The 24,796-nt window shown below is 38.1% G+C and overlaps 1 protein-coding gene across 2 annotated transcripts in view; it reads left to right on the top strand.

Annotated features, from left to right (window-relative positions):
- The window catches only part of LOC308700923 (uncharacterized protein), a 39,085-nt gene extending 17,214 nt beyond the window's left edge, over positions 1-21,871 (top strand). Inside the window, exons 4-8 of one of the 2 annotated variants that reach the window (XM_081382832.1) lie at positions 2,896-2,966; positions 17,134-17,281; positions 17,379-17,627; positions 20,654-20,918; positions 21,247-21,871. In XM_081382832.1, the coding sequence (XP_081238958.1) occupies positions 17,247-17,281; positions 17,379-17,627; positions 20,654-20,918; positions 21,247-21,450 (753 nt within the window). In that variant the 5' untranslated portion in view covers positions 2,896-2,966; positions 17,134-17,246 and the 3' untranslated portion in view covers positions 21,451-21,871. The remainder of the gene's footprint in view (positions 1-2,895; positions 2,967-17,133; positions 17,282-17,378; positions 17,628-20,653; positions 20,919-21,246) is intronic. The other variant, XM_081382833.1, reaches the window with a different exon arrangement.
- Positions 21,872-24,796: the final 2,925 nt, after the last annotated feature.

Genomic DNA, 24,796 nt, shown 5'->3' with positions numbered 1-24,796 from the left:
TTTTTTTAAAAATAGATGTAAACTTAAGGAATGTCCTGAGGTTTTAGTAAATGGGCATGCAATTAAAAATGTGGATGAATTCAAATATTTGGGTGTTACCCTGGACCCAACTCTTAGTTTTAAAAAACATGTTAAAAGATTGTTTAGTACACTAAAATTTTATGCTATAAATTACAGATATATAAGAAACTCTCTTACCATTGAGGCATCAAATACTTACTTAAGTGCAATGATTGTTCCACATTTTTTGTATTGCATGACAAGTTGGTTACAAGCGGGTAAGACAGTCTTAAGACCATTTGAATCATTATATAAAACAGCACTTAAGATCCATGATAAAAAAAAACACGTCAATATCACCACTGCAAAATAATTACTAAGTACAATATTTTAAATTTTGGAAATTTGATAATGCATTCAAATGTTTGCTTACTTTTCAAAATCATTAATAATGCTGTCGCTCCTCCTCTAAAAAAATGTATTACGCTCAACTCAGAAAAAAAGAGCTACTCGGTCAGCCACTAGAGGAGAGTGCAATATTCCCAATCGCAAAACATCTTTTGGCAAATCAACTTTTTCTTTTGTGGCCATAACTCAGTGGAATACTCTCCGCACACACCTTATTACATGTACAGATCCTCTAACCTTTTCGAGTTTGACAAAGGCATGGTTACTTTCACAACAAAATTGTACACATTTATGAAGTGTGTGTGTGTGTGTGTGTGTGTGTGTGTGTGTGTGTGTGTGTGTGTGTGTTTTGGTTTAAGGAAGGGGGAACAATTGAGCATATGATAGTTTTAATTGAAAATCAAGTGTGACTGTAGTTGTAAAATTGTATTTTGTATTTTACTTTTATGAAATTTTGTCTTATTGATCTGTCAAGGGACTACGGGCGGAAAATAGCACTTGTGCTATAACCTGGCACAATGCATCTCTCCTTGTTTTGATACAAGGTTAATGTTATTTTGTACATTGTCCCTGTTTAAATAAAAATGAATCTGAATCTGAATAAAAAATAAAAATAAAAATCCCACTGGGCGCAAACCAGTTAAGCGTAAATCCGCCCTGCAGTAATTTCATTGGTTATGGTCAAAATGACGGGTAGGTTTAGGGATCAGTGTTTGGTGTAGGCAATCAGTACTGTGATTCACATGACCAATAACAGCTTTAGCTAAAGATTCTTAGCCCAATCCAGCCCAGGAATGCACTCACACGGGTCGCCAGTCTGAGACACGCAACAGGAACGAGCGCAGTGGACAATGAAAACTGAAAATATGCAAAATCACTGACCAAAACAACAAACATTCCAGTCTGGAAACGCACATTTCAGAGTAAAATAACTGCTGTAGAAGTGTTTTTCAGAGATCTTAGCATGTTTCCTCAATATATGCAAACATATTATGGTATTTTTACGCTTTAGTCGAGTGAAAAAGTTATATACTGAACCTTTAAAATGTCTAGAGGTAATAGGGTGTGTAACATAGCCTATGTAGCCTATTCAAGTTTTTTTCCATTTTTGTCCGTTTTGGCATACCAATTGTGAAACCTAAGAATTGTGATAGTCGAGAAAGGGGACAAAGAGAACACAAACACAATACGACGCAGACATAACATGAGAAATGATGTATTTAGAAACCTGTATCTCACCTGTGAGAAGAAGAGAGGTGTAGAACAATCCAGAGTGTTTGTAAAATCACACTGAAGATATAAAGATACAGTCATGCTGAAATAAAGAAGTGAGAATCCTAGAGTCAGTCGCCGCTGGAGAGAGTTCAGTTTTACAGTCTGTGGTTTAACTCGTGTGCTGACTGTTTATACTGGAGTTTAGTGACAAAACTAGTGCGAGGGGTGGAGACAATTACAGGGGCCACACTAAATCGAGTAGTTTTGCTATGTATTCCCCTACTTTTATGAATCAATATAGCCTATATACTACAGCGTCAGCTTGTACACCTGAGAGTTTAGTGAAAACCACAAAAACATGCAATTAGTCATATTTCCATGAAAATACTTTCCATTTCATACTTTATGTACTGCTAAATACACCGTATGTTTGTACAAGAATAGAGTTCAACATACTGTAAGTCTATAGTTTCAGTTCAGTTCAAGTTTAAGAAATGTTCGGTGAGTCAGCACTGTTTGTGAATGTCATGTTATCTGTGGTGCTACTTCCACTTTTCCCTCATAAGAAATGGAGAAATTAAGTTAGCTATTTCAACCATTCAGCTATTTTGTGTTTTAAAGTTAGACTTCCTATGGCACTTTGAAGAACATTTGTTCAGAAATGGTTCCTGATTCCTTAAATAAATCAAAATACTTAATTCCTCCTAAAAAAGAATGACGCTAATTATACAGTCACAATTGTGAAAAGAAAAGTCACTATTCCCTTTTTTTTATTCAGTGGCATAAACAAGCTTCCAGAGTAATGTTTATATATTAAGTGTGTTAAATAATGGAGACATTAATGTGCCCTGGATCCTGTTATTAATAGAGAGATGAAGATCAGTGTAATGAGGAAAATCATTTAGTGTGCGTCTCAGAACACTAAAGGTGAAATCATCATCGTCACTGATATTAATTCTCTTCACTGTTTACATGAAATCTGAAAACATTATTACATTACACGATTGTTGGCATTCCAAAACATTTGAGTAATAAAGTTATGCAACATCTTCTGTATATTTATTGTTTTCATTTGTGTATTTTAGAAATGTTTGAAGTCCTTAATGTACATTAAACTGGATTTGGTTTATATATACTGAGCTTTTCAATAACACATTCATTGACAGTAATTCTATGATTCCTCAAATTTTAATGTAAGAAGTAAAACGCGTTATGTGAGACTTGTAATGCATTAATGGCTGATCCATGATTTTATGAATATTGTTCAATTAGGAGATTTGCTTCATATGAAACATCATCATCATCATAATCATCATCATCACATGAATCCAGAAATATCTCGGGTAAGAACATTAATTCTGCACTTCATTTACTGTCTCCTGTTTCTAAGTGAGAAAGAGATGATCTGTGTGGTTTAGTGAAATGGCAGATAAATCATATGATCAACCTGAGAATAAACATGATTCTGTCAATTAATTCAGATATTGAACACTGACCAGAGGCTTTAAATCAGTGGTTCTCAATTTCAGTCCTCGTGACCCACTGCTCTGCACATTTTGTATGTCTCCCTTATTTAACACACCTGAACCAGATCATCAGCTCATTAGGAGAGACTCCATGAACTGAACTGAGTGTGTCAGATAAGAGAGACATACAAAATGTGCAGAGTAGTGGGTCATGAGGACTGGAATTGAGAACCACTGCTTTAAATGAAGCTCTAAACACAGAATTCACTGGAACAACAGATCTGGATTGTGATGAAATGACTGAAAGCTTCAATATAACACAGAAACAGCAGGACTGATCTGATATAATGAGCCGTTTGACTTTTACATTCGACATCCTTGAGTTTGACATCCTTGAGTTTGATTTCAGTATCACTTCTCTATTTCACTGTGATTCTGATGATGGCATGTAGATGGAGACACACACACACACACACACACACACACACACACACACACACACACACACACGCACACACACACACTAACTCACACAAACACACTCACGCACACACACGCACACACACACACACACACACACACACACACACACACGCGCACACACACACACACACACACACACACACATCTTCGTCAGTGATGGTCAGAAATCAAAGGTCCAGATGAAGAGCCTCACGCTTTCTTCATTCATGGCCTTCAGTTTGACCAACAGTATCCTGACACGAGTTTAACTCCACAATAATTACTGTATTAATTACTGTAAGCGGTTGGCAGACATTTTTAATCAAAGCAGCTCTTGATCTTTGAGTTGCTGAATCTACTGTTTAAAGTGTAACATCGAACACAAAGAAACATCTGATAATTCAATACATTTGATTTGATTTCCAGTGTTTCCAGGATGCACATTTATTGCCATATTTAATTCAGTTTTCAGGGAAGAGAAATGTAAAAGCTTGATTAATAAAAACTGTCCAGTGTCTGGATGACAGAGGAGAAACGATGCTGTTACAGAAATCCTAAAAACATCTGCTTGTGTCGAGCTGAACTTAAAACACTCATCATTAGAACTCATCAGAATACTGGAAAGAGTTAACAGATGAAAGTTCAGCATTTAATACAAACTATGACAGATAAAACTTCACAAAATATAACACTTATTGTAGCAGCCCTTCAACTTGGAATAAACAGGCTTGGGAGTGTTTCCATACGGGTGTACTTTAATTCAGACGAGTGTGCAACATGAGATAAAAGTATAAAGCAGGATAATCATAATAAAACACTGCTAGTGGTCATCTACACTTATAATAAATATAATGCAATAGTAAATAAATCAAGCCCTTAGTTTTTTGTTTCATGAATAAAGAGGAGGGAATAAATTACATCATAATAATCACAAATTAGTCATAATCTGCCCCATGCTAAAACGTGGATGATGACCTTCAACTCAGACAATGTCTGGTTCACTCGGACCTGCTGAGTCCTGATGGACAAACATGAGTGATGCCACCTGAGGATGTAGAGGTTAATCCATATCTGTCTGAGTTTATCCATATCAGTCTCCTTATAAAGACAACCGTGGCTCTGATGATGCTATACTAACTATACTAGACTCTGTTTTGCGACATCTTGAAAACCCCAAGGCATACGCCAGACTACTATTAGTAGATTTCAGTTCTGCTGTTAAGATTCTGCACATCCTAGCTGTCCCTTTATGCTTGACTTCAGCTTCCCCACCATTAGCTTTTCCAGACACTTCATTATACAGTTTTTCTCAATTGTTTACACACATTTTCTGAAAGCATGCCTCATATTATCAGAACTCTACACACAAATCCAAAAACACACACACAATGGGCAAAACCCCTCAATTCTCCTGCAAAATGAAACTTTACATTCAAAACAACGTTATTTCTTCTCAAAATGGTATTTTGTTTTCAAATGACACACACAAACCATCACATGAATAGACATTCATAAGAACCAGATGAACACTGATGTGCTCAGTGTAAAACACTATGATGAATGGAAAACACTTCTTCTCCATTCATCATAATGACTTAGGCCTTTTTTTGTTCAGTGTTACACTTTCTACAGACAGTACATACAGAAGTGTGTTGTAAAATATTTGAGAATATTGTTTTTATACTCAGAACACACAAATACACGGTAACGAATATATTTTATTTTTCCCACAAAAACAATGTACACAGTGTACATCCCAACCAACACAAAGTTGGACATACAGTGGTCTACATACAAAACAACAGAAGAATTGACTGTATACAGTTACAGTAATAAAAAATAAAATCCAATGTTGGCATCCATTGCTCCATTGAAGAGCTCACCTGTTGAAGAGCTGACCTGTTGAAGAGCTGACCTGTTGAAGAGCTGACCTGTTGAAGAGCTCACCTGTTGAAGAGCTGACCTGTTGAAGAGCTGACCTGTTGAAGAGCTCACCTGTTGAAGAGCTCACCTGTTGAAGAGCTGACCTGTTGAAGAGCTCACCTGTTGAAGAGCTGACCTGTTGAAGAGCTCACCTGTTGAAGAGCTCACCTGTTGAAGAGCTCACCTGTTGAAGAGCTGACCTGTTGAAGAGCTCACCTGTTGAAGAGCTCACCTGTTGAAGAGCTCACCTGTTGAAGAGCTCACCTGTTGAAGAGCTGACCTGTTAAAGGGCTGACCTGTTGAAGAGCTGACCTGTTGAAGAGCTCACCTGTTGAAGAGCTGACCTGTTGAAGAGCTCACCTGTTGAAGAGCTGACCTGTTGAAGAGCTGACCTGTTGAAGAGCTGACCTGTTGAAGAGCTGACCTGTTGAAGAGCTCACCTGTTGAAGAGCTGACCTGTTGAAGAGCTGACCTGTTGAAGAGCTGACCTGTTGAAGAGCTCACCTGTTGAAGAGTTCACCTGTTGCTGACCTGTTGAAGAGCTGACCTGTTGAAGAGCTGACCTGTTGAAGAGCTCACCTGTTGAAGAGCTCACCTGTTGAAGAGCTGACCTGTTGAAGAGCTGCCCTGTTGAAGAGCTCACCTGTTGAAGAGCTGACCTGTTGAAGAGCTCACCTGTTGAAGAGCTCACCTGTTGAAGAGCTGACCTGTTGAAGAGCTCACCTGTTGAAGAGTTCACCTGTTGAAGAGCTCACCTGTTGAAGAGCTGACCTGTTGAAGAGCTCACCTGTTGAAGAGCTGACCTGTTGAAGAGCTGACCTGTTGAAGAGCTGACCTGTTGAAGAGCTCACCTGTTGAAGAGCTCACCTGTTGAAGAGCTGACCTGTTGAAGAGCTGACCTGTTGAAGAGCTGACCTGTTGAAGAGCTCACCTGTCGAAGAGCTGACCTGTCGAAGAGCTGACCTGTTGAAGAGCTGACCTGTTGAAGAGCTGACCTGTTGAAGAGCTGACCTGTTGAAGAGCTCACCTGTCGAAGAGCTGACCTGTCGAAGAGCTCACCTGTCGAAGACCCTGTCGAAGAGCTGACCTGTCGAAGAGCTGACCTGTTGAAGAGCTGACCTGTTGAAGAGCTCACCTGTTGAAGAGCTCACCTGTTGAAGAGCTCACCTGTTGAAGAGCTGCACCTGTTGAAGAGCTGACCTGTTGAAGAGCTGACCTGTTGAAGAGCTGACCTGTTGAAGAGCTCACCTGTTGAAGAGCTGACCTGTTGAAGAGCTGACCTGTTGAAGAGCTGACCTGTTGAAGAGCTCGCCTGTTGAAGAGCTCACCTGTTGAAGAGCTCACCTGTTGAAGAGCTGACCTGTTGAAGAGCTCACCTGTTGAAGAGCTCACCTGTTGAAGAGCTGACCTGTTGAAGAGCTCACCTGTTGAAGAGCTGACCTGTTGAAGAGCTGACCTGTTGAAGAGCTGACCTGTTGAAGAGCTCACCTGTTGAAGAGCTGACCTGTTGAAGAGCTGACCTGTTGAAGAGCTGACCTGTTGAAGAGCTGACCTGTTGAAGAGCTGACCTGTTGAAGAGTTGCACCTGTTTGCTGACCTGTTGAAGAGCTGACCTGTTGAAGAGCTGACCTGTTGAAGAGCTCAGAATGAACTGTTGAAGAGCTGCACCTGTTGAAGAGCTGACCTGTTGAAGAGCTGTAACCTGTGAAGAGCTGACCTGTGAAAGCTGACCTGTTGAAGAGCTGCCCTGTTGAAGAGCTCACCTGTTGAAGAGCTGACCTGTTGAAGAGCTGACCTGTTGAAGAGCTCACCTGTTGAAGAGCTGACCTGTTGAAGAGCTCACCTGTTGAAGAGCTCACCTGTTGAAGAGCTGACCTGTTGAAGAGCTGACCTGTTGAAGAGCTCACCTGTTGAAGAGCTGACCTGTTGAAGAGCTGACCTGTTGAAGAGCTGACCTGTTGAAGAGCTGACCTGTTGAAGAGCTACCTGTTGAAGAGCTGACCTGTTGAAGAGCTGACCTGTTGAAGAGCTGACCTGTTGAAGAGCTGACCTGTTGAATGGGAGGGCTGGACCTGTTGAAGAGCTGACCCTGTTGAAGAGCGACTTTGAAGGACTGACCTGTTGAAGAGTCACCTGTTGAAGAGCTCACCTGTTGAAGAGCTCACCTGTTAACCTGTTAAGCTGCAACGCCACTTTTGAAAAATCCCCAGAAATGACATACCCAAACTAAAACAGATACAGTTCATGAACCCTTTGTACTAAAAGCACAAGTATGATCTCGTTTGAAAGCTGACACCTGGCAGTTTATTGTAAATGTAGAATTAATTATTGTCGTAATGACAAAAATTGTTATAAATAGCTTCAAAGTTTTGTAAAGTTATTAGAAATTATTTTTTATGAAACATCCTCATGAAAATAAAATTGAAATTGGCACTGGAGCAATCTAGAAATGCACTACAGCTAAAGCCACATGTCTAAACATTTTATGTTTAAAATCTGAAGATAATAAGCCCAAAACTCTGTATTTAGTTAAATGTTTTTCAAGACCATGTCATGTGACTAACAGTTAGGGCTAGCTAGCATGTTAGCTTAGCACACCATCAATACACGACAATATATGAGATTAAAACCATATTTATGTTCAAAACGTACTTTATAACTCAAGCCGAATGTTTTAAATAATCTTCTGTGATCTAATTTAGCTTCAGATAAAAAAATCAGACAGAAAATATATTATTTGATAGTATTATGCACAATGATGAAGTCTATATAGATTAGCATTACATTATAAATATAACCTATTATTATAAAAATACCTGGCATGGCTTGAAGAACACAGGCAAATCAGATATCATTGCAATCATGTTTATTGTCTTCAAAACATCTTTTATCTGCATGATTACAGCCGATCTCTGTTAGCTGTGTGTGTGTTCGAGGCTTCCTGGAATGTCACATGATCATGGCTCTTCTTCATGTGCCATATATGGACTATATTACTGTGCATATAGCGCCCTCAGCCTATTGGTATGAATTGAAAACACTGTGAATTAGAATACCAAACGCTCATAAAGATTACATTGACGCATTTGGGTATAAATTCAATAAATATTATTCCTGTCTATAGAAATATGATGTGAATCTAAAAGAATCTATCAATATTTCTCCAAATCTGCACATTTTTGAGCTAAAGCCCTGAGGGACGTTGTTTTGTGTATCGCTGTCATGACGACAGCACAGAGTTTTTTATGAATGGGAGCGGCTGACGCGCATAATTCATATTAAAGGTATCGACTCATTTTTTCATTTCATAACTCCTGACACAAATTAAGACATAACTGTCACTATGAGTTTCTCAGAATACAATAGTGGTCAAATACTGAAACTTGAGTCTTATATCTTTTTAATGATGTATAGTTTGTCAAGGTATAACATTAAATCTGATAGTAATTTTGAATTAAATAAATAAAAAACGCTTCAGTGCGCCGACGCACTGGTGAAGCTTAACAGGTTAAAGAGCTGACCTGTTGAAGAGCTGCCCTGTTGAAGAGCTCACCTGTTGAAGAGCTCACCTGTTGAAGAGCTCACCTGTTGAAGAGCTCACCTGTTGAAGAGCTGACCTGTTGAAGAGCTGACCTGTTGAAGAGTTCACCTGTTGAAGAGCTCACCTGTTGAAGAGCTGACCTGTTGAAGAGCTCACCTGTCGAAGAGCTCACCTGTCGAAGAGCTGACCTGTTGAAGAGCTCACCTGTTGAAGAGCTCACCTGTTGAAGAGTTCACCTGTTGAAGAGTTCACCTGTTGAAGAGCTCACCTGTTGAAGAGCTGACCTGTTGAAGAGCTCACCTGTCGAAGAGCTGACCTGTCGAAGAGCTGACCTGTTGAAGAGCTGACCTGTTGAAGAGCTGACCTGTTGAAGAGCTGACCTGTTGAAGAGCTCACCTGTTGAAGAGTTCACCTGTTGAAGAGCTCACCTGTTGAAGAGCTGACCTGTTGAAGAGCTCACCTGTCGAAGAGCTCACCTGTTGAAGAGCTGACCTGTTGAAGAGCTCACCTGTTGAAGAGCTCACCTGTCGAAGAGCTCACCTGTTGAAGAGCTCACCTGTTGAAGAGCTGACCTGTTGAAGAGCTCACCTGTCGAAGAGCTCACCTGTCGAAGAGCTGACCTGTTGAAGAGCTCACCTGTTGAAGAGCTCACCTGTTGAAGAGTTCACCTGTTGAAGAGTTCACCTGTTGAAGAGCTCACCTGTTGAAGAGCTGACCTGTTGAAGAGCTCACCTGTCGAAGAGCTCACCTGTTGAAGAGCTGACCTGTTGAAGAGCTCACCTGTTGAAGAGCTCACCTGTCGAAGAGCTCACCTGTTGAAGAGCTCACCTGTTGAAGAGCTGACCTGTTGAAGAGCTCACCTGTTGAAGAGCTCACCTGTCGAAGAGCTCACCTGTTGAAGAGCTCACCTGTTGAAGAGCTCACCTGTTGAAGAGCTCACCTGTGGACCTTTTATGCTAAAGCTCTGATTGCTAATTGTAAAACTGTGTGACGGGTGTTTGCCCATGTGAAGAGTCAGTGTGCATATTTGAATGGCAGTGTGTTCCTTGTGAAAACAAGAGATTTTCTGCATGAAAATTGTGCCAAAAGCAGAGAATTGTGTGTAGTGTTTTGAAAAAAGTGTGTTTTAGATCTGCAGTTTGAGTGTAAAGCAGGAATTGTGCTTGTAGTTTAGCAGAATTGGCTCAGGGGGTTGGTGAATGAGTTACATGTTGTGGTTATTGTGTCTCAAGTACCAGAAAATGTGTGTAAACAATCGAGAAAAACTGTAATAGAAGTCAAGGCTACTGGTCTCTATTCATTATTTTCTTGAGAAACAGGAGAAATGATTGGCGTTTTCCAGAGAGAACTGTATGTGAATCAGCAGACCTTTGAAAAACAGGAACCCCGGCTGGTGTAAGTCCCTCTGCACGTCTTCAGAAGGAAAGCCGAGACCCATCAGGGCCTGTTGCTTTATTAGTGTTTGTTCCTTTAAAAAGTCTTGACACTTCCCTGGGACTAACGTCTATCTGTGGAACACCATCATCAATGGTTATGGTGTTAATTCCAGGAGAAATCATCTAAATCAATAATGAAAAAGTTATTCAAATCATTTGCCATAGTTTTTTCGTCTATTGTGTGCAGTGGTTTCCTGGTGGAAGTCATATTTGTACTGGATTTCATGGTGGCCCAGAGTTTTATAGTATTATTCACACAAAAGTCCTTTTCTATGGATTCCCTGTATTGATGTTTAGCTGTATTGAGCTTCAGTTTCAGCTCCTCTGTGCTGATCTTAGTTGCATTGGTCCTCATTCCTAAAGGCATTAGATAGATGTTCCTCTAGATAGCATATAGTGCTCTTTCTATAACAATGATTAATCCTTGAAACAAAATCCATTTCACTTTCAGTCTGATCTCGTTTTGCTGTATGTGATTTTTTTATTTCTCAGAGCAGATGCAGAAATATTCAGCAGTAAACACCTTTTTCAATATAGATCACTCACATTTACGTAAATCCCAAAAAACAAAATGTTCTTATAAGTAAATGTGTAGAACAATGTTTACCTTTTAAATGTTAACATATTTAATGGCATGGAATTACAGTGTAATTAGTGTTAGCTCACTATCTTAACCTTTCCAGTGCATTAGGTGAGGTAATCTGATAATATTAGTGATTCTCATTTCTTTATCAAAACTCTAAAACTGAACCGTTTTGGAGAGAAAATGTCTCTTTTTAATCTCTCCATCTCATGGTGTGAGTGATGCTGAACTATCGCATGAGTTTCTAAAGGTTTTTTAATTATTTGCACTGTTCTGAATATAGATTTTTTTTTATTCAAACAATAAGCTTTAATTGGTGATGAGTGTACCGAGAATAACTCTTTCATCTTCCCATCTCTGGACTGTCCTTCACTGTTGTTTTAATGCATTTTAAAAAAGATGAATGATAGATACTGTATTCTTCAATCTTTCTGACAAACAACTATTGCTCATGTAAATTACAGTGTACAATGTTTTCTAATTGTTTTTTAATTGTAGTGTACAGTGTTTATTATAAGGATCCGCAGCTCACTACTCATGAGTACTTAAAAATAAGCTACTTTTTACTCTTTCTCAAGTAGTGTTGTGGACAAGTACTTTTTACTCACTCACACTCACATTTTCTGGAGTGTAATGGTACTTTTCCTCGAGTATATTTCTCAGTTCTCTCTCCAGCACTGGACACATGATGATCCTGTAATATAATCTGATCAGATGAGAGTCTCTTTCTGCTTCATATGAGACACATGATGATCCTCCTTGAGCTTCAGATCAGATTCTCTGATTTCTCTTCACTGTCTCTGATCCTGAAACTAAAGGCCTTTGAGTTTCACCTCAAATCTACTTCTGACATCTAGTGGACAAAGATGAAAACTGCAGATGATATTCTGTGTGTTAGGAGGAATAGAAAACACACACTCATACACATTTATTTACAATGCCTTCATTTCTATTTTAAACAAGTGACATTCTCTCAGTTTAATTCACTGAATGTCATTCATTATCAACTCACAAATAATAATGTGATTTTACATGTTGTGTGAATGACTGAACTTCTAGCAACTTCTGCTTTAATGTAGGACTATGATGTGTTTGTGAACAGTAGATATTGAGTATTGAGTAAGTGTTGATCTGTTGTTGTTCTGAACAGCTTCAGTTCGTCTGTTAAAGTCACTAATGTTCTGCTGATGGAAATCAGTGTTAATAAATCAGAGATGATTAAATGAGCAGCTGATGGAGTTTATCAGATCTGAGTTTTACATTTAACATTCAGACTCTTGAAACTCTTCAGGAAACAATACGGCTGCGTCTCACATCAGATATTCAGAGGAGATATTGATCTGAAGAAGTTATTACTTCACAACAGGGAAATGCTTTTAATAAGTAAACTGTATTATGTGAGACTTCTCTATGGAAGTAAAATAATGTCAAATGTTTTTGAAACAAAAAGCCTGTTGAATTGCACTACTTGAAAAACAATAGGCACTGCATTAACCATGCTTGCATTTTAATGCATTGTATTTTTAGGGCTTGCATTTTTTATGGGCTGAAATTCAACATGGTTGAATATTTAAGCTGTGAATATTTCAATTAAAAACATTTCAAACACATTTTCATTATTAAAAATTCAATAATCCATATTCACCTTTCATATTTCTCTTCCAAAATATTCAAACTGTTTAAAAATACAACCTATAATATTCAACAGGCAATTTTCGGTCCATTTTATTTCGCTTTTCAAATTCGCTTCCTCAAATTCAGTGGTTCAAATTCGCACAGTGGTTCACATCTAGTTCAAAATTTAACAGAACTGCAGGAAAAGCAATAGATTACCGAGCAAACTCTCCATCTGCTGTTAGTGAACCTCACCAGCAGGGGGTGTCAAGTCAAGTCATCTTCATTTATATAGCGCTTTTAACAATGTAGATTGTCTCAAAGCAGCTTTACAGAGATAAGCGTATAATTTAAGGTAACAGAGATTGTTTCGGCTTTAAGCAGAGTTAAGTTATTTCCATCTAAAGTTAGTTTTAATTGATTTGCTTCTGTCGCAATGATCATTTGTTATTAAATTAGGGGCCGCAAAGACGACACCATTCTCTCTACACAGACTTTCAACGCGAACCTGTGAGAAACGCTGATGGCGGTCACATGCGCATTTAGAATGGGTTCTATAGTTATGTGCGTTAGAATATACGCAGGTTTGGAATTCCCTACAAGCCAAGCCTAAACAAAATACTTGTCTTTCCTTATAAATTTTGATAAGGAACTTTATTTTATTTGTTGCTTTGGGGTAACAAATTACCCCAAAGCAATCGCCTTATCTGTAGAGTGGTAGTGGGATCCTCCATAGGGAGAGACTAGTTGGCACTTCAGCACTGCGTTGTCATCGGTCCAGGTGAAGGTCCTTCGTCAGATCTGGATACGGCCTGGATCCGGCAGGCTGCAGGAAAAACCTCGGGATAAACACAGACACTAAAATTAGCGTAGATGCCATTCTTCTCATGATGTAACGAGTACATCAGGATTTATGGGAAGTGTTCCCGGTTCCGGCTGACCTAATCTATGCAGCATAACATTAAATTATAGAAGTCTATAATGTATTATGTGAAAGCTAGGTCAAAGAGATGTGTCTTTAATCTGGCTTTGAACTGACAGAGTGTGTCTGCTTCCCGGACAATGGTAGGAAGACCGTTCCAGAGTTTTGGTGCTAAATAGGAAAAGGATCTACCGCCAGCAGTGGATTTTGATATTCTAGGTATTATCAACTGGCCGGAATTTTGAGATCGCAATAGACGTGACGGACTATATTGCGTTAAGAGCTCGCTCAAGCACTGCGGAGCTAAACCATTCAGTGCTTTGTAAGTAATCAGCAATATTTTAAAATTGATGCGATGTTTAATAGGGAGCCAATGCAGTTTTGACAGAACTGGGTTAATATGGTCATACTTCCTGGTTCTGGTAAGAACTCGAGCTGCTGCGTTTTGGACCAGCTGTAGTTTGTTTATTAAGCGTGCAGGGCAACCACCCAGTAGAGCATTACAATAATCTAGCCTTGAGGTCATGAACGCATGAACTAACTGTTCCGCATTTGTCAATGAGAGCATATGGCGTAATTTAGATATATTTTTAAGATGGAAAAATGCGGTTTTACAGATACTAGACACGTGACTTTCAAATGAAAGATTGGTATCAAAGAGCACACCCAGGTTCATAACCGACGACGAAGACTTAACAGAGCAGCCATCAAGTGTTAGACAGTATTCTAGGTTATTACGTGAGGAAGTTTTTTGTCCAATAATTAGAAACTCTGTTTTTTCAGAATTTAGAAGTAGGAAATTACAAGTCATCCAATTTTTTATATCCGCTATGCATTCCGTTAATTTTGTGAATTGATAAGTTTCGTTAGGTTTTGAAGAAATATAGAGCTGAGTATCATCGGCATAACAGTGAAAGCTAATGCCATGTTTCCTAATGATATCTCCTAAGGGTAGCATGTACAGAGTGAACAGCAGCGGTCCTAGTACTGAGCCTTGTGGTACACCATACTGAACTTGTGATCGATGAGACATCTCATCATTTACTGCTACAAACTGATAACGGTCAGATAAGTATGATTTAAACCATGCTAGTGCATTTCCCGTAATGCCAACATAATGTTCTAATCTATTTAAAAGAATGTTGTGGTCAATAGTGTCAAATGCAGCACTAAGATCGAGTAACACTAATAGAGAGATACAACCACGATCGGATGATAAGAGCAAATCATTTGTGACTCTAACGAGAGCTGTTTCGGTACTATGGTACGGTCTAAATCCGGACTGAAAATCCTCACAGATATCATTTCTTTCAAGAAAGGAACACAGTTGTGAGGATACTGCCTTTTCTAATATCTTTGACAGAAAAGGTAGATTCGAGATCGGCCTGTAATTGACTAATTTTGAAGGATCAAGTTGCGCTTTTTTAACAAGCGGTTTAATCATAGCCAGCTTAAAGGTTTTTGGTACGTATCCTAGAGACAAAGATGAATTAATGATATTAAGAAGAGGATCTATGATCTCTGGAAGTATTTCTTTCAGTAGCTTAGTCGGTATAGGGTCTAACATACATGTTGTAGATTTAGATGATTTAACGAGTTTAGTAAATTCTTCCTCTCCTATAGCAACGAATGAATCAAATTTGTCTGATGCGATACTGTAGTGGACGGTTGCATAGTTATAATTTTGTCCCTGATATTATCAATCTTATAAGTGAAGAAGTTCATAAAGTCATTACTGCTGTGTTGCTTGGAAACTTCGGTGCTTGAAGCTTTATTTTTCGTTAGTTTAGCCACCGTTTCAAATAAATACCTAGGATTATGTTTATTTTCTTCTAATAGGGTTGAAAAATAAGCAGATCTAGCAGCTTTTAAAGCCTCTCTGTAAGTAATTGAGCTCTCTTTCCATGAAATGCGAAATACCTCTAGTTTTGTTTTCTTCCAGTTGCGCTCCATTTTTCTGGCTGCTCTCTTAAGGGCCCGAGTGTGCTCGTTGTACCACGGCGTTGGACTATTTTCTTTAATCTTCTTTAAGCGCAACGGAGCAACTGTGTCTAAAGTGCTGGAAAAGAGAGAGTTAAACGTTTCTGTTGTAATATCTAGTTCTTCTAAGCTATCTGAGATGCTGAGATGATGAAACTGATCAGGAAGATTATTAATAAAGCAATCTTTAGTAGCAGAAGTGATAGGTCTCACATATTTGAAACACGGAGTCGGCTTTGCAGCCTTGGCTAAATGCAAATTACACGAGACCAGATAATGATCTGAGATGTCATCGCTCTGCTGCAGAATTTCAACGGCATCCACATCTATTCCGTGTGATAATATTAGATCTAGAGTATGATTACGACGATGAGTAGGTCCTGACACGTGTTGTCTAACTCCAATAGAGTTTACAATGTCTTTAAATGCCAATCCCAATGCATCTTTTTCATTATCGATGAGTATATTAAAATCACCAACAATTAGTACTTTATCTGCAGTCAATATTAATTCTGATAGAAAGTCCGCAAATTCTTTGATAAAGTCTGTATGGTGCCCTGGTGGCCTGTATACAGTAGCCAGCACAAATCTCAAACGTGATTTATCATTTATACTATATATTTTTACATTAAGCACCAATGCTTCAAAAGAATTATATTTAAAACTTGATTTCTTAGTGGTTTTGAAACTATTACTATAGATTACAGCAACACCTCCCCCTTTGTGTTTCAGACGAGGCTCATGTTTATAACAGTAATCTTGCGGGGTTGATTCATTTAAAGTAATGTAATCGTTTGGTTTTAGCCAGGTTTCTGTCAAACACAGCACATCTAGGTTATTATCTGAAATCATATCGTTAACAATGAGTGCTTTTGAAGTAAGCGATCGAATATTCAGCAACCCAAGCTTTAGCATTTGCTCATCTGTGTTATAGCTGTTTTTTATTTGTTGAACATCAATTAAATTTTTAACCTTAGTTGGGTTTAAACGTTTTTTTTTGGGTTTCCAAATTCGGGGAACAGACACAGTCTCTATTTGATGATAGCTAGGTGAAAGAGGCTCTATGTGATAGGATTTATCTGACCTTGGTGACGCGAGGTCGCTAGCAGACAGTCGGTTAAGCCAGTCTGTCTGCTTCCTGACCTGAGCCCCAGATTGTCATGTTTGAGCTCTAAGACTATGAACTATATTACTAGAGAGAAGAGCAGCACCATCCCAGGAGGGATGAATACCATCTCTTTTCAACAGGTCAGGTTTGCCCCAAAAACTTTTCCAATTGTCTATGAATTCTATATTATTAAGCGGACACCACCGAGACAGCCAACCGTTAAGTGAACACAATCTACTAACTATCTCATCACTCCTGCGAACAGGAAGGGGGCCAGAGCAAATTACAGTCCTTAACATCGTACTTGCAAGTTCACACACCTCTTTAATATTAATTTTGGTGATCTCCGACTGGCAGAGTCGAACATCATTAGTGCCGACATGAATAATGATCTTAGAGAATGTAATGTAATGTTGCATTAATGTTAACGTAATGTAACATTACAAGAAGTGTAATAGCATCTCATTATCTGAAGTTGTTAGGGTTCGTGATTCACTACAAAGAGTGGATCCAGAGGGAACTCGACTCCGAGCGCTGGCTAACCGGACACTTCATCGCAGACAGTACTCAGTTCCTGCTCCGAACTGCATGTGGCATATTGATGGAAATCATAAATTAATACGGTAATGTTGATGGGGGGGGATAAAGGCATGGAAGTTTGCTAGTCAAAATGTGGTCAAACTCTGATGTACCTTTCTTGTAATTTTTTTTTCAAACTAGCTGGCGATTTGTGATTCATGGAGGTATTGATGGATTTAGTCGTCTTATAGTGTATCTGAATGCTGCTACTAACAATAATGCGACCACTGTGCTTGATGCCTTCCTTCGTGCTGTTAGCCAGTTTGGCTTGCCCTCTCGTGTTCGTTCAGATAAAGGTGGAGAAAACATTGAGGTGGCCCATGTTATGATACAGCACCGTGGAGAAAACCACAACTCTCACATCACTGGAAGAAGCGTGCATAATCAGAGGTAAATGAAAAATTACTTTTATGGTTTGAAATAATACTCATGCATTTCTATATTTATGGTGACTTGACATGTTTGCTGAGATATGATGAATGACCCATGTCAATGCAGCTCAGTGGTATCTAATAATTACTAGTATCCATTAAATAAGAACTAGAATCTGAAGAAAAGTATAAATATAGATAAATTTGTGACAAGAACTCTGGAATTTCTATGGCATTAAAATTTTGCTATTACAAAAACCTTACTTAAAGGTGCAATGTGTGATATTTCTGAGGATCTATTGACAGAAATGCAATATAAGATCCATAACTATGTTTTCAGTGGTGTATAAAGACCTTACTTAACCCTCTGGAGTCTGAGGTGTTTTCTGGGCACTGGAGGTGTTCTGACATGCTCTGACATCTGTGCTTTTTTCAGTTATTTATAAACATGTTAATGGCAAAGGTGTAAATTCACTCTATATAGCACAAACAGGGCTACCAAAATATGTGATCACCATGCATGTATATTTTTTTATTTTTAAGAGAATAATGCTTATGCGTGGTTATTGAAAAAATTAAAAATGAAAAGTTGCTGAAAGAAGACCTCAAAACTCATAATAAATATGCATGAATAAGACTTTTGAGAAATGGATGTTCTTCCTTCGAGTTCTGGCTTCAAAATTATGTGAAAATAGTCTTGCTTTGTCGTTCAGATAAAACAATACATTGATTTAAATTGATGTAAAACAGGTTTTGCTTGGAAAGCCATTATGCGAGTGGGCGTGAACGAGGAGTGGTTTACACCTTGGAATACAAAATGTCCCACCCATTATGCATAATGACTCTGCATAATTAGCCATTCATTCAGGTGTGACTCTGACTGACTGAGCCACAATGCAAGGACAAAAAATTAGAAGAAGACTTATATTGACCATTTAAGATTTTGCTTACATCTATCTTGTAAATAGGTTTTGCTATTTTATTAAAAAGGTTACAATTACAACAATAATTAAAATTTCAACAATATTTGAAGTGTACTCTTTCTTTGTAAAAAAAAAAAAGATTATAGGCCTACATTTTAGGCCTATCTATGTATTCATTAGTTTGAATATAGCCAAAATTGGAACAGCTAACATCTTAGTTGATGACTTTATTTTATATATATATATATATAAAAATTGCTAAACAAAAGCTTATTTGATATATATATTCAGTATATTCTACAGTAAAAACTGTACTCAAATCTAGTCAACAAAATGTTGTCTTTCATATTTCGCCTGACTGTAACGTTGTTTTTATGAAATATTAGGGCATATAAATGTTAATTTGCAGTTTAATACGTATTGCTTATACAAATAGCCTACATTTTATTTCAACATATTTCAGTCGATTTTTACTCATAGTAATACAGTTTGCTAAAACATCCTCATTCATTCACACACGCGATTTAAATTTAAACTGTCTTTTTGCGAGCTGTGGTAAACAGCGCGCATCTCTGCCGTTCATTCATCAAAAACAGAAACCCGATTCACGTGAGAAGAAAAAAAAACTTACAGTATCCCTCAGCTCGCTCCTCGATATACCCGCACTTCTGAGGTACTTTTTTCATCAAAGCTTATGTGGCAGTATATTCTACAGTAAAAACTGTACTCAAATCTAGTCAACAAAATGTTGTCTTTCATATTTCGCCTGACTGTAACGTTGTTTTTATGAAATATTAGGGCATATAAAATTGCAGCTTAATACGTATTGCTACGTACAAATAGCCTACATTTTATTTCAACATATTTCAGTCGATTTTTACTCATAGTAATACAGTTTGCTAAAACATCCTCATTCATTCACACACGCGATTTAAATTTAAACTGTCTTTTTGCGAGCTGTGGTAAACAGCGCGCATCTCTGCCGTTCATTCATCAAAAACAGAAACCCGATTCACGTGAGAAGAAAAAAAAACTTACAGTATTCCTCAGCTCGCTCCCTGATATACCCGCACTTGAGGTACTTTTTTCATTATTGTTATTGCTCACAGCGCTGCTGAGACGGTGTTAAAGTAATGATCTGAATAAACTGATATGTGGGCGTTCACAGGTTTGCTTGGATTGCCTCATTCATTTGCGTTTGAATAGTGCGCGCTCTCCGTAGGCGGAGTCACATTACATTTGAATTAGCTCTAATGAGGTCGACTGGAATCGCTCTCTTTTAATACAGATTTCACAACATGAGAATATTTGTTTTTTATATAAATTACTTCATTTAAGAGAAGAGAATTCAAGCTTCATGCCTGTATGTCTGTTTGCCTGTTTGACTGAGAATTCGCTGAGTTATTGTTCATTTTCGGACGCGTTTCAGAATGGACGACACTGGCAGATAGAAGGCAGAACTCGCATCACGTTTATTTTTCTTTATTTGGCAAAAAGCACAACACTTTGTTTTTATTGTGAGTATACACAAAAATAATACACATTTAACAGAATCGATTGATGTATGAAACTTGTTTTGTAAAATCAAAGTCAAAAGAGTATTTTGGGTCTCAATTCAACTCATAAGGAAAAAAGCGAGCAGATCACGCCGGCGTGATCTCCGACCTCTGAGGGTTAATGAACCATTATGTTTTTATTACCTTAGAATGAGTCATTTATATGTACATAACCGCGGCCACCCCTTCTATGAAGGTCGCCATATCGTGACGTCATGTTTCTACCATAGCCGACAGCGAACAGACAGACGCGTTTCATCACTAACTTGAATGAGAAGCAGCAGAAAAAGACGCGGCTTCCTACGTCGGCCACCGTAGCCTCTCATTCGAGTTTGAAATTTCAAGGAAAGGCCGCGAATTATTGACCGATTGCAATTCGCAAATCTCACCACTAGATGCCGCTAAAAATCACACACTGCACCTTTAAAGTTAAAATAACTATAATGTGATATATATATATATATATAGTCATATCGCCCACCCTTCATTCTCACCTTTTTATTTTTTATTATTTTTAGCCTTAATATTTGATGTTGATACTTGTTCTGTTCTATTTGTTTTTTTAGAATTGAACGTCTCTGGCGAGATGTTTACACACAAGTTCTCGATTTGTTCCACATGTTGTTTTTCCATTTGGAAGTGACTGGACTGTTGAATCCTGATGATGAGATCCACCTCTTTGCTCTGCATTGGGCATTTTTGCCCCAGTTACAACGTCAGCTTAACACTTTTAAAGAAGCATGGAACTTGCACAGGCTGAGAACGGAGAATGGTTGCTCTCCATACCAACTCTGGCTGCAAAACAGAGAGGCTGCTGATGATCTGGAAGTTGTATGTTTGCACATTTTAAATGATTCTTTCATCATTTACTCACTCTCAAGTTATTTCTTTGTTCTACTGAACTCAAAAGGAAGATACGTTAAAGAATGTGTGTGATCAAAAAGCTCTGGGGCACCACTGACGTAATGGAAACAAACATTATGGAAGTCAGTGGTGCCCCAGAACTGTTCAGGATATTTTAAAGAATTGTTAACAAAAGTTATAAAATATCCTCACTCATACCTACATCAGAACAAAAAGTATATGCGACAAATGCTTGTAATATTTACTGGGTGTTTTGGTAGATAATTTAAAAGCATCTGTCATTGTATTTTGCAAGGTTGATGATGACTATGGTGTTGACTGGGATGGACCACATGCCGTGGAGGACGCAGACAGCATTTCAGTCCCAGATGTAGAGTTACCACGAGATCTCACTGCAGAGGAGTTGGCAGGTCTTCCGAACCGGGAAATGCCACTAAACGAGGCAATCGATGCCTACATGAGCACAGTAGCCCAATTGACAGAGATTTTTAGACATTGAACATGCATGGACACCACAAGCAGCCTTTCCTTTTATTTTATTTTAACAAATACCTGAACTACAAAATTTCTTAAGAACATGCATGACAATGTATGACGATAAACAAAATAAAAAAAAGTGAGTGAAACAAGTAGTTTTAACATTTGTAATTAATTTGTTTTTCACTTAACTCATAAGGTTAACTTTCCATCACTGCAATAAGAGCTCTTTAAAACTTCCTGTCAAGAACATGCTTTTTTTTTAAGCAAGAAATGCGAAAAATACTAAAGACAATGAACATGTCATTTAAATTTTTTCTTGAAAATGCAGTTCTCCACATGAACACTTAAATATTACAACTCAGATAAGGCCAAAGCCAAATCTTGTGGATGAAACCGCTGCTCTCATTGCTTGTGTAAATGCAATAAAGGTTTTGCATCTTAAAGGAAGTTTCAGTGTTGTGAGGCAGGTTGAAGCCACTGGGAGTGATAGGTCAGGTGATACTTCGACATACAGGTGTTGAGGGAGAACAGCCCAGCCAGTCCAAAATTTCAGCAACTCGCACCGTTCAGCAGGTGATCCTGCATCAGTTTGGGTAAAATAATATTTTATAGCATAATTCCTACATCTGCAACTAAATTTCAAATGCACATAAATTTTATGTTTTTAAAATCTAACATTTACAATAGCACATTTTACCTGTTTGAATATATTCACGCAAGAAAGCTGTAACAACACAAGATTGCTCCAGGTTCGAAGGGGCTTCATCTTCATCACTGTCAGGTTCTGGCCAGATGACTCTCCTAAGTATCATCTAATACAAAGATAGCAGCACTGAATACAAGCCTTAATATGGAGTTGCAACAATGTATTTCATCCACTGACTTAGTGTTTTATTAGAAACAACCCACTGTATGATTAGGTACAGAAAATTTAATAATTGATTTAGTGCAACGGCTTCCATACAGTCTGTTCTTCTAAGTAAAATAGACCAATTACTTCTGGTTCCATCAGCAGTGTTGAAGATCTAGGAAACAGTACTGCAGTTAAACTGGGTCGTTCTTTTATCATTCTCAAAACACCCGTATCTTTGAGTCCTCTCCGCAGCTGAGAGATCCTAACCTAGAAATTATCCACAAACCATAAAAAATTATAAACACTATGGCCCAGTTTCATAGACATGGTTTAAAAAGGACACTTAAGTAATTTTTATAAACTTGCCTTAGAAAAAAAAAAACATTACTTGTGTGCATCTTAAGACAAAACAAAGGCACTGACATGTTTAAAGGTCAGTCAGTGCAAGTTTCTTTCAGTTGAAACAGCTCAGATTTACATTTAGTCTAGTACTAGGGTTAAGCCATGTCTGTGCAACCAGTGGTATGCAAGCCTTGACGAAAGATCTAAGCTTTTATCCTAACTTAATGGTTATGTAAAGAGGCTTATGTAGAGTTAAACTAAAAAGATAAACTACATACCCAACTGCAATTAACATACTTTCACCTTTATATGATAAAACATACATACCCCGTGGTGGAGAATGGTTTCTGCCAACCACCACCTGTTGCTGTTGTTCATTGCTGGCAAGTCCCAGTTGATGGCCAGGTTGTTCATATTGTCTATTTCATTCTGATTCAGTTCATTCTGGCTTTCCAGCTAAGATTTACACAAAGTGTGAAAAAGGTAATACTTTAAATGTATACTCATATATATATATATAAAATAAATATATACATACAAGGGACACAACTTCAATCACATCCATATCAGGACAGTCCTTCAATTCCAAAACTGGAGTACCATCCTTAACGCCACTTAAAAGGGGGAAGAAAGCTGGACTAAGTCCTGAGTAGAGTGGACCTTCATTAATAAATGTATGTCCTATCATTCGTCCCACAACTCTGAACAGATCACCATCCAAGAGTGCTCTAGATGTTGAAGGAACCTTGTGATCATCTTCGCCATTGAAGAACAGTGTTTTGCCAGAGTTATCTGAAAAATGTATAACAGGTATAATGCACTCAGATGAACATACTTAATCATCTCTTCCTATAATATGCACATAACTATTAAATCTACAAAAAAAAAGTTTAAATGTATTATATCCAGTATGTCTGTATTTCTAATAGTGACTAAAAGTGGAGGCGAAGGAAAGTCTGCACAACATTTCAAAATGTTAACAATTATAACTCACCAATGTCAAGTTCAAATCCATGGTGGAGCTTTTCCATTATCAATGTGAAAAAGTGCCGTTTAACTCCGTCCCCTAATGCAGCATCACCTGTTTAATTGAGGATTATTAAATTGTATGTAATCTCTAAGTACTAATGCAAACAAGCAGAGCTACTTTGCACTAATAAATACATACCTTTAAGTTTTACCGTTAATGGACTTGTCCAATCAACATTTGGACGTTTATAAAAAGCTAACATTTCTCGTTCACGATCCTTTTCACAGCTGTGCAGATCTAGTGTAACAACTAGGTCTGGTTTGTCATCTGCATTCTTTAAGATCTGTCTTCGATACATCCGGGCAGCTGATTCAAGATCCGGTTCAATCTTCCACTCTATGAAAACACAGATTACTGATAACAATTCTTGATATAAAAAATATGATTAACTGATAATTAACATCCCTGATTGATGTCCTGTTGTTTTGTAGTATGAGAAAAATTATTTGTATGCTAAAAAAAGGTAATACAGAGAAAGGTGTGCTGAGTGGTATGGTCAATATGATAGGGACACCTTCAGGGGCAGGCTCTGCAGATGTGCTGGCACTGGCTGAGAAAACAGTATTGAGTGATGTTGAGGCCCTTTCCTCCCTTTCAGCATAATCCTCTGACATGGTTGCTGCCATTTCTTCCTGTCTTGTATTGCCAGTTCTATCTGATATCACTTCGCCTGACTCATGAAACCTGATATAACCATAACGACAGTACAGCAGCTAGATTAGTGAAAGATATCAAATTCAACATCACTCTCTTTGCAGCTGTATTAAACCCTCCCACAGTACCATCAAATGTTTTGTACCTGACTTAAGTTACGAAACATGTAAATTAATGAATTATTGCAGACAGGCGTCACCGCAATTTATGAAAAAAAGGTCAAGCAAAAAATGTTAAATCTGTATGAAGAGATTTAGAGTCCCACACAGATACCCCACCTCTCACAGAAGTTGCGGAAGTCTCCCAAAAAAAATAAACAGTGGCTCCCTGGTGCAAATAATGTACAAATGCCGAGAATTTTGGCGACATGGTCTTGTATTTCTGACAGGCTATACTTCTCGTTGCAGTACAAGCATTCTGTCAGTGGTCCAGAGGATGTAGGCTGGTCACTCTCAAGAGTCTGAATCATTGTAAGAACATAAAAAG

This window comes from Scardinius erythrophthalmus (genome assembly GCF_964197995.2).
Source record: "Scardinius erythrophthalmus genome assembly, chromosome: 13".
In the NCBI taxonomy this organism is placed as follows: Eukaryota; Metazoa; Chordata; class Actinopteri; order Cypriniformes; family Leuciscidae; genus Scardinius; species Scardinius erythrophthalmus.
Note: the sequence above shows the minus strand (reverse complement) of the source record. Positions and strands in the feature narration are given on the sequence as shown.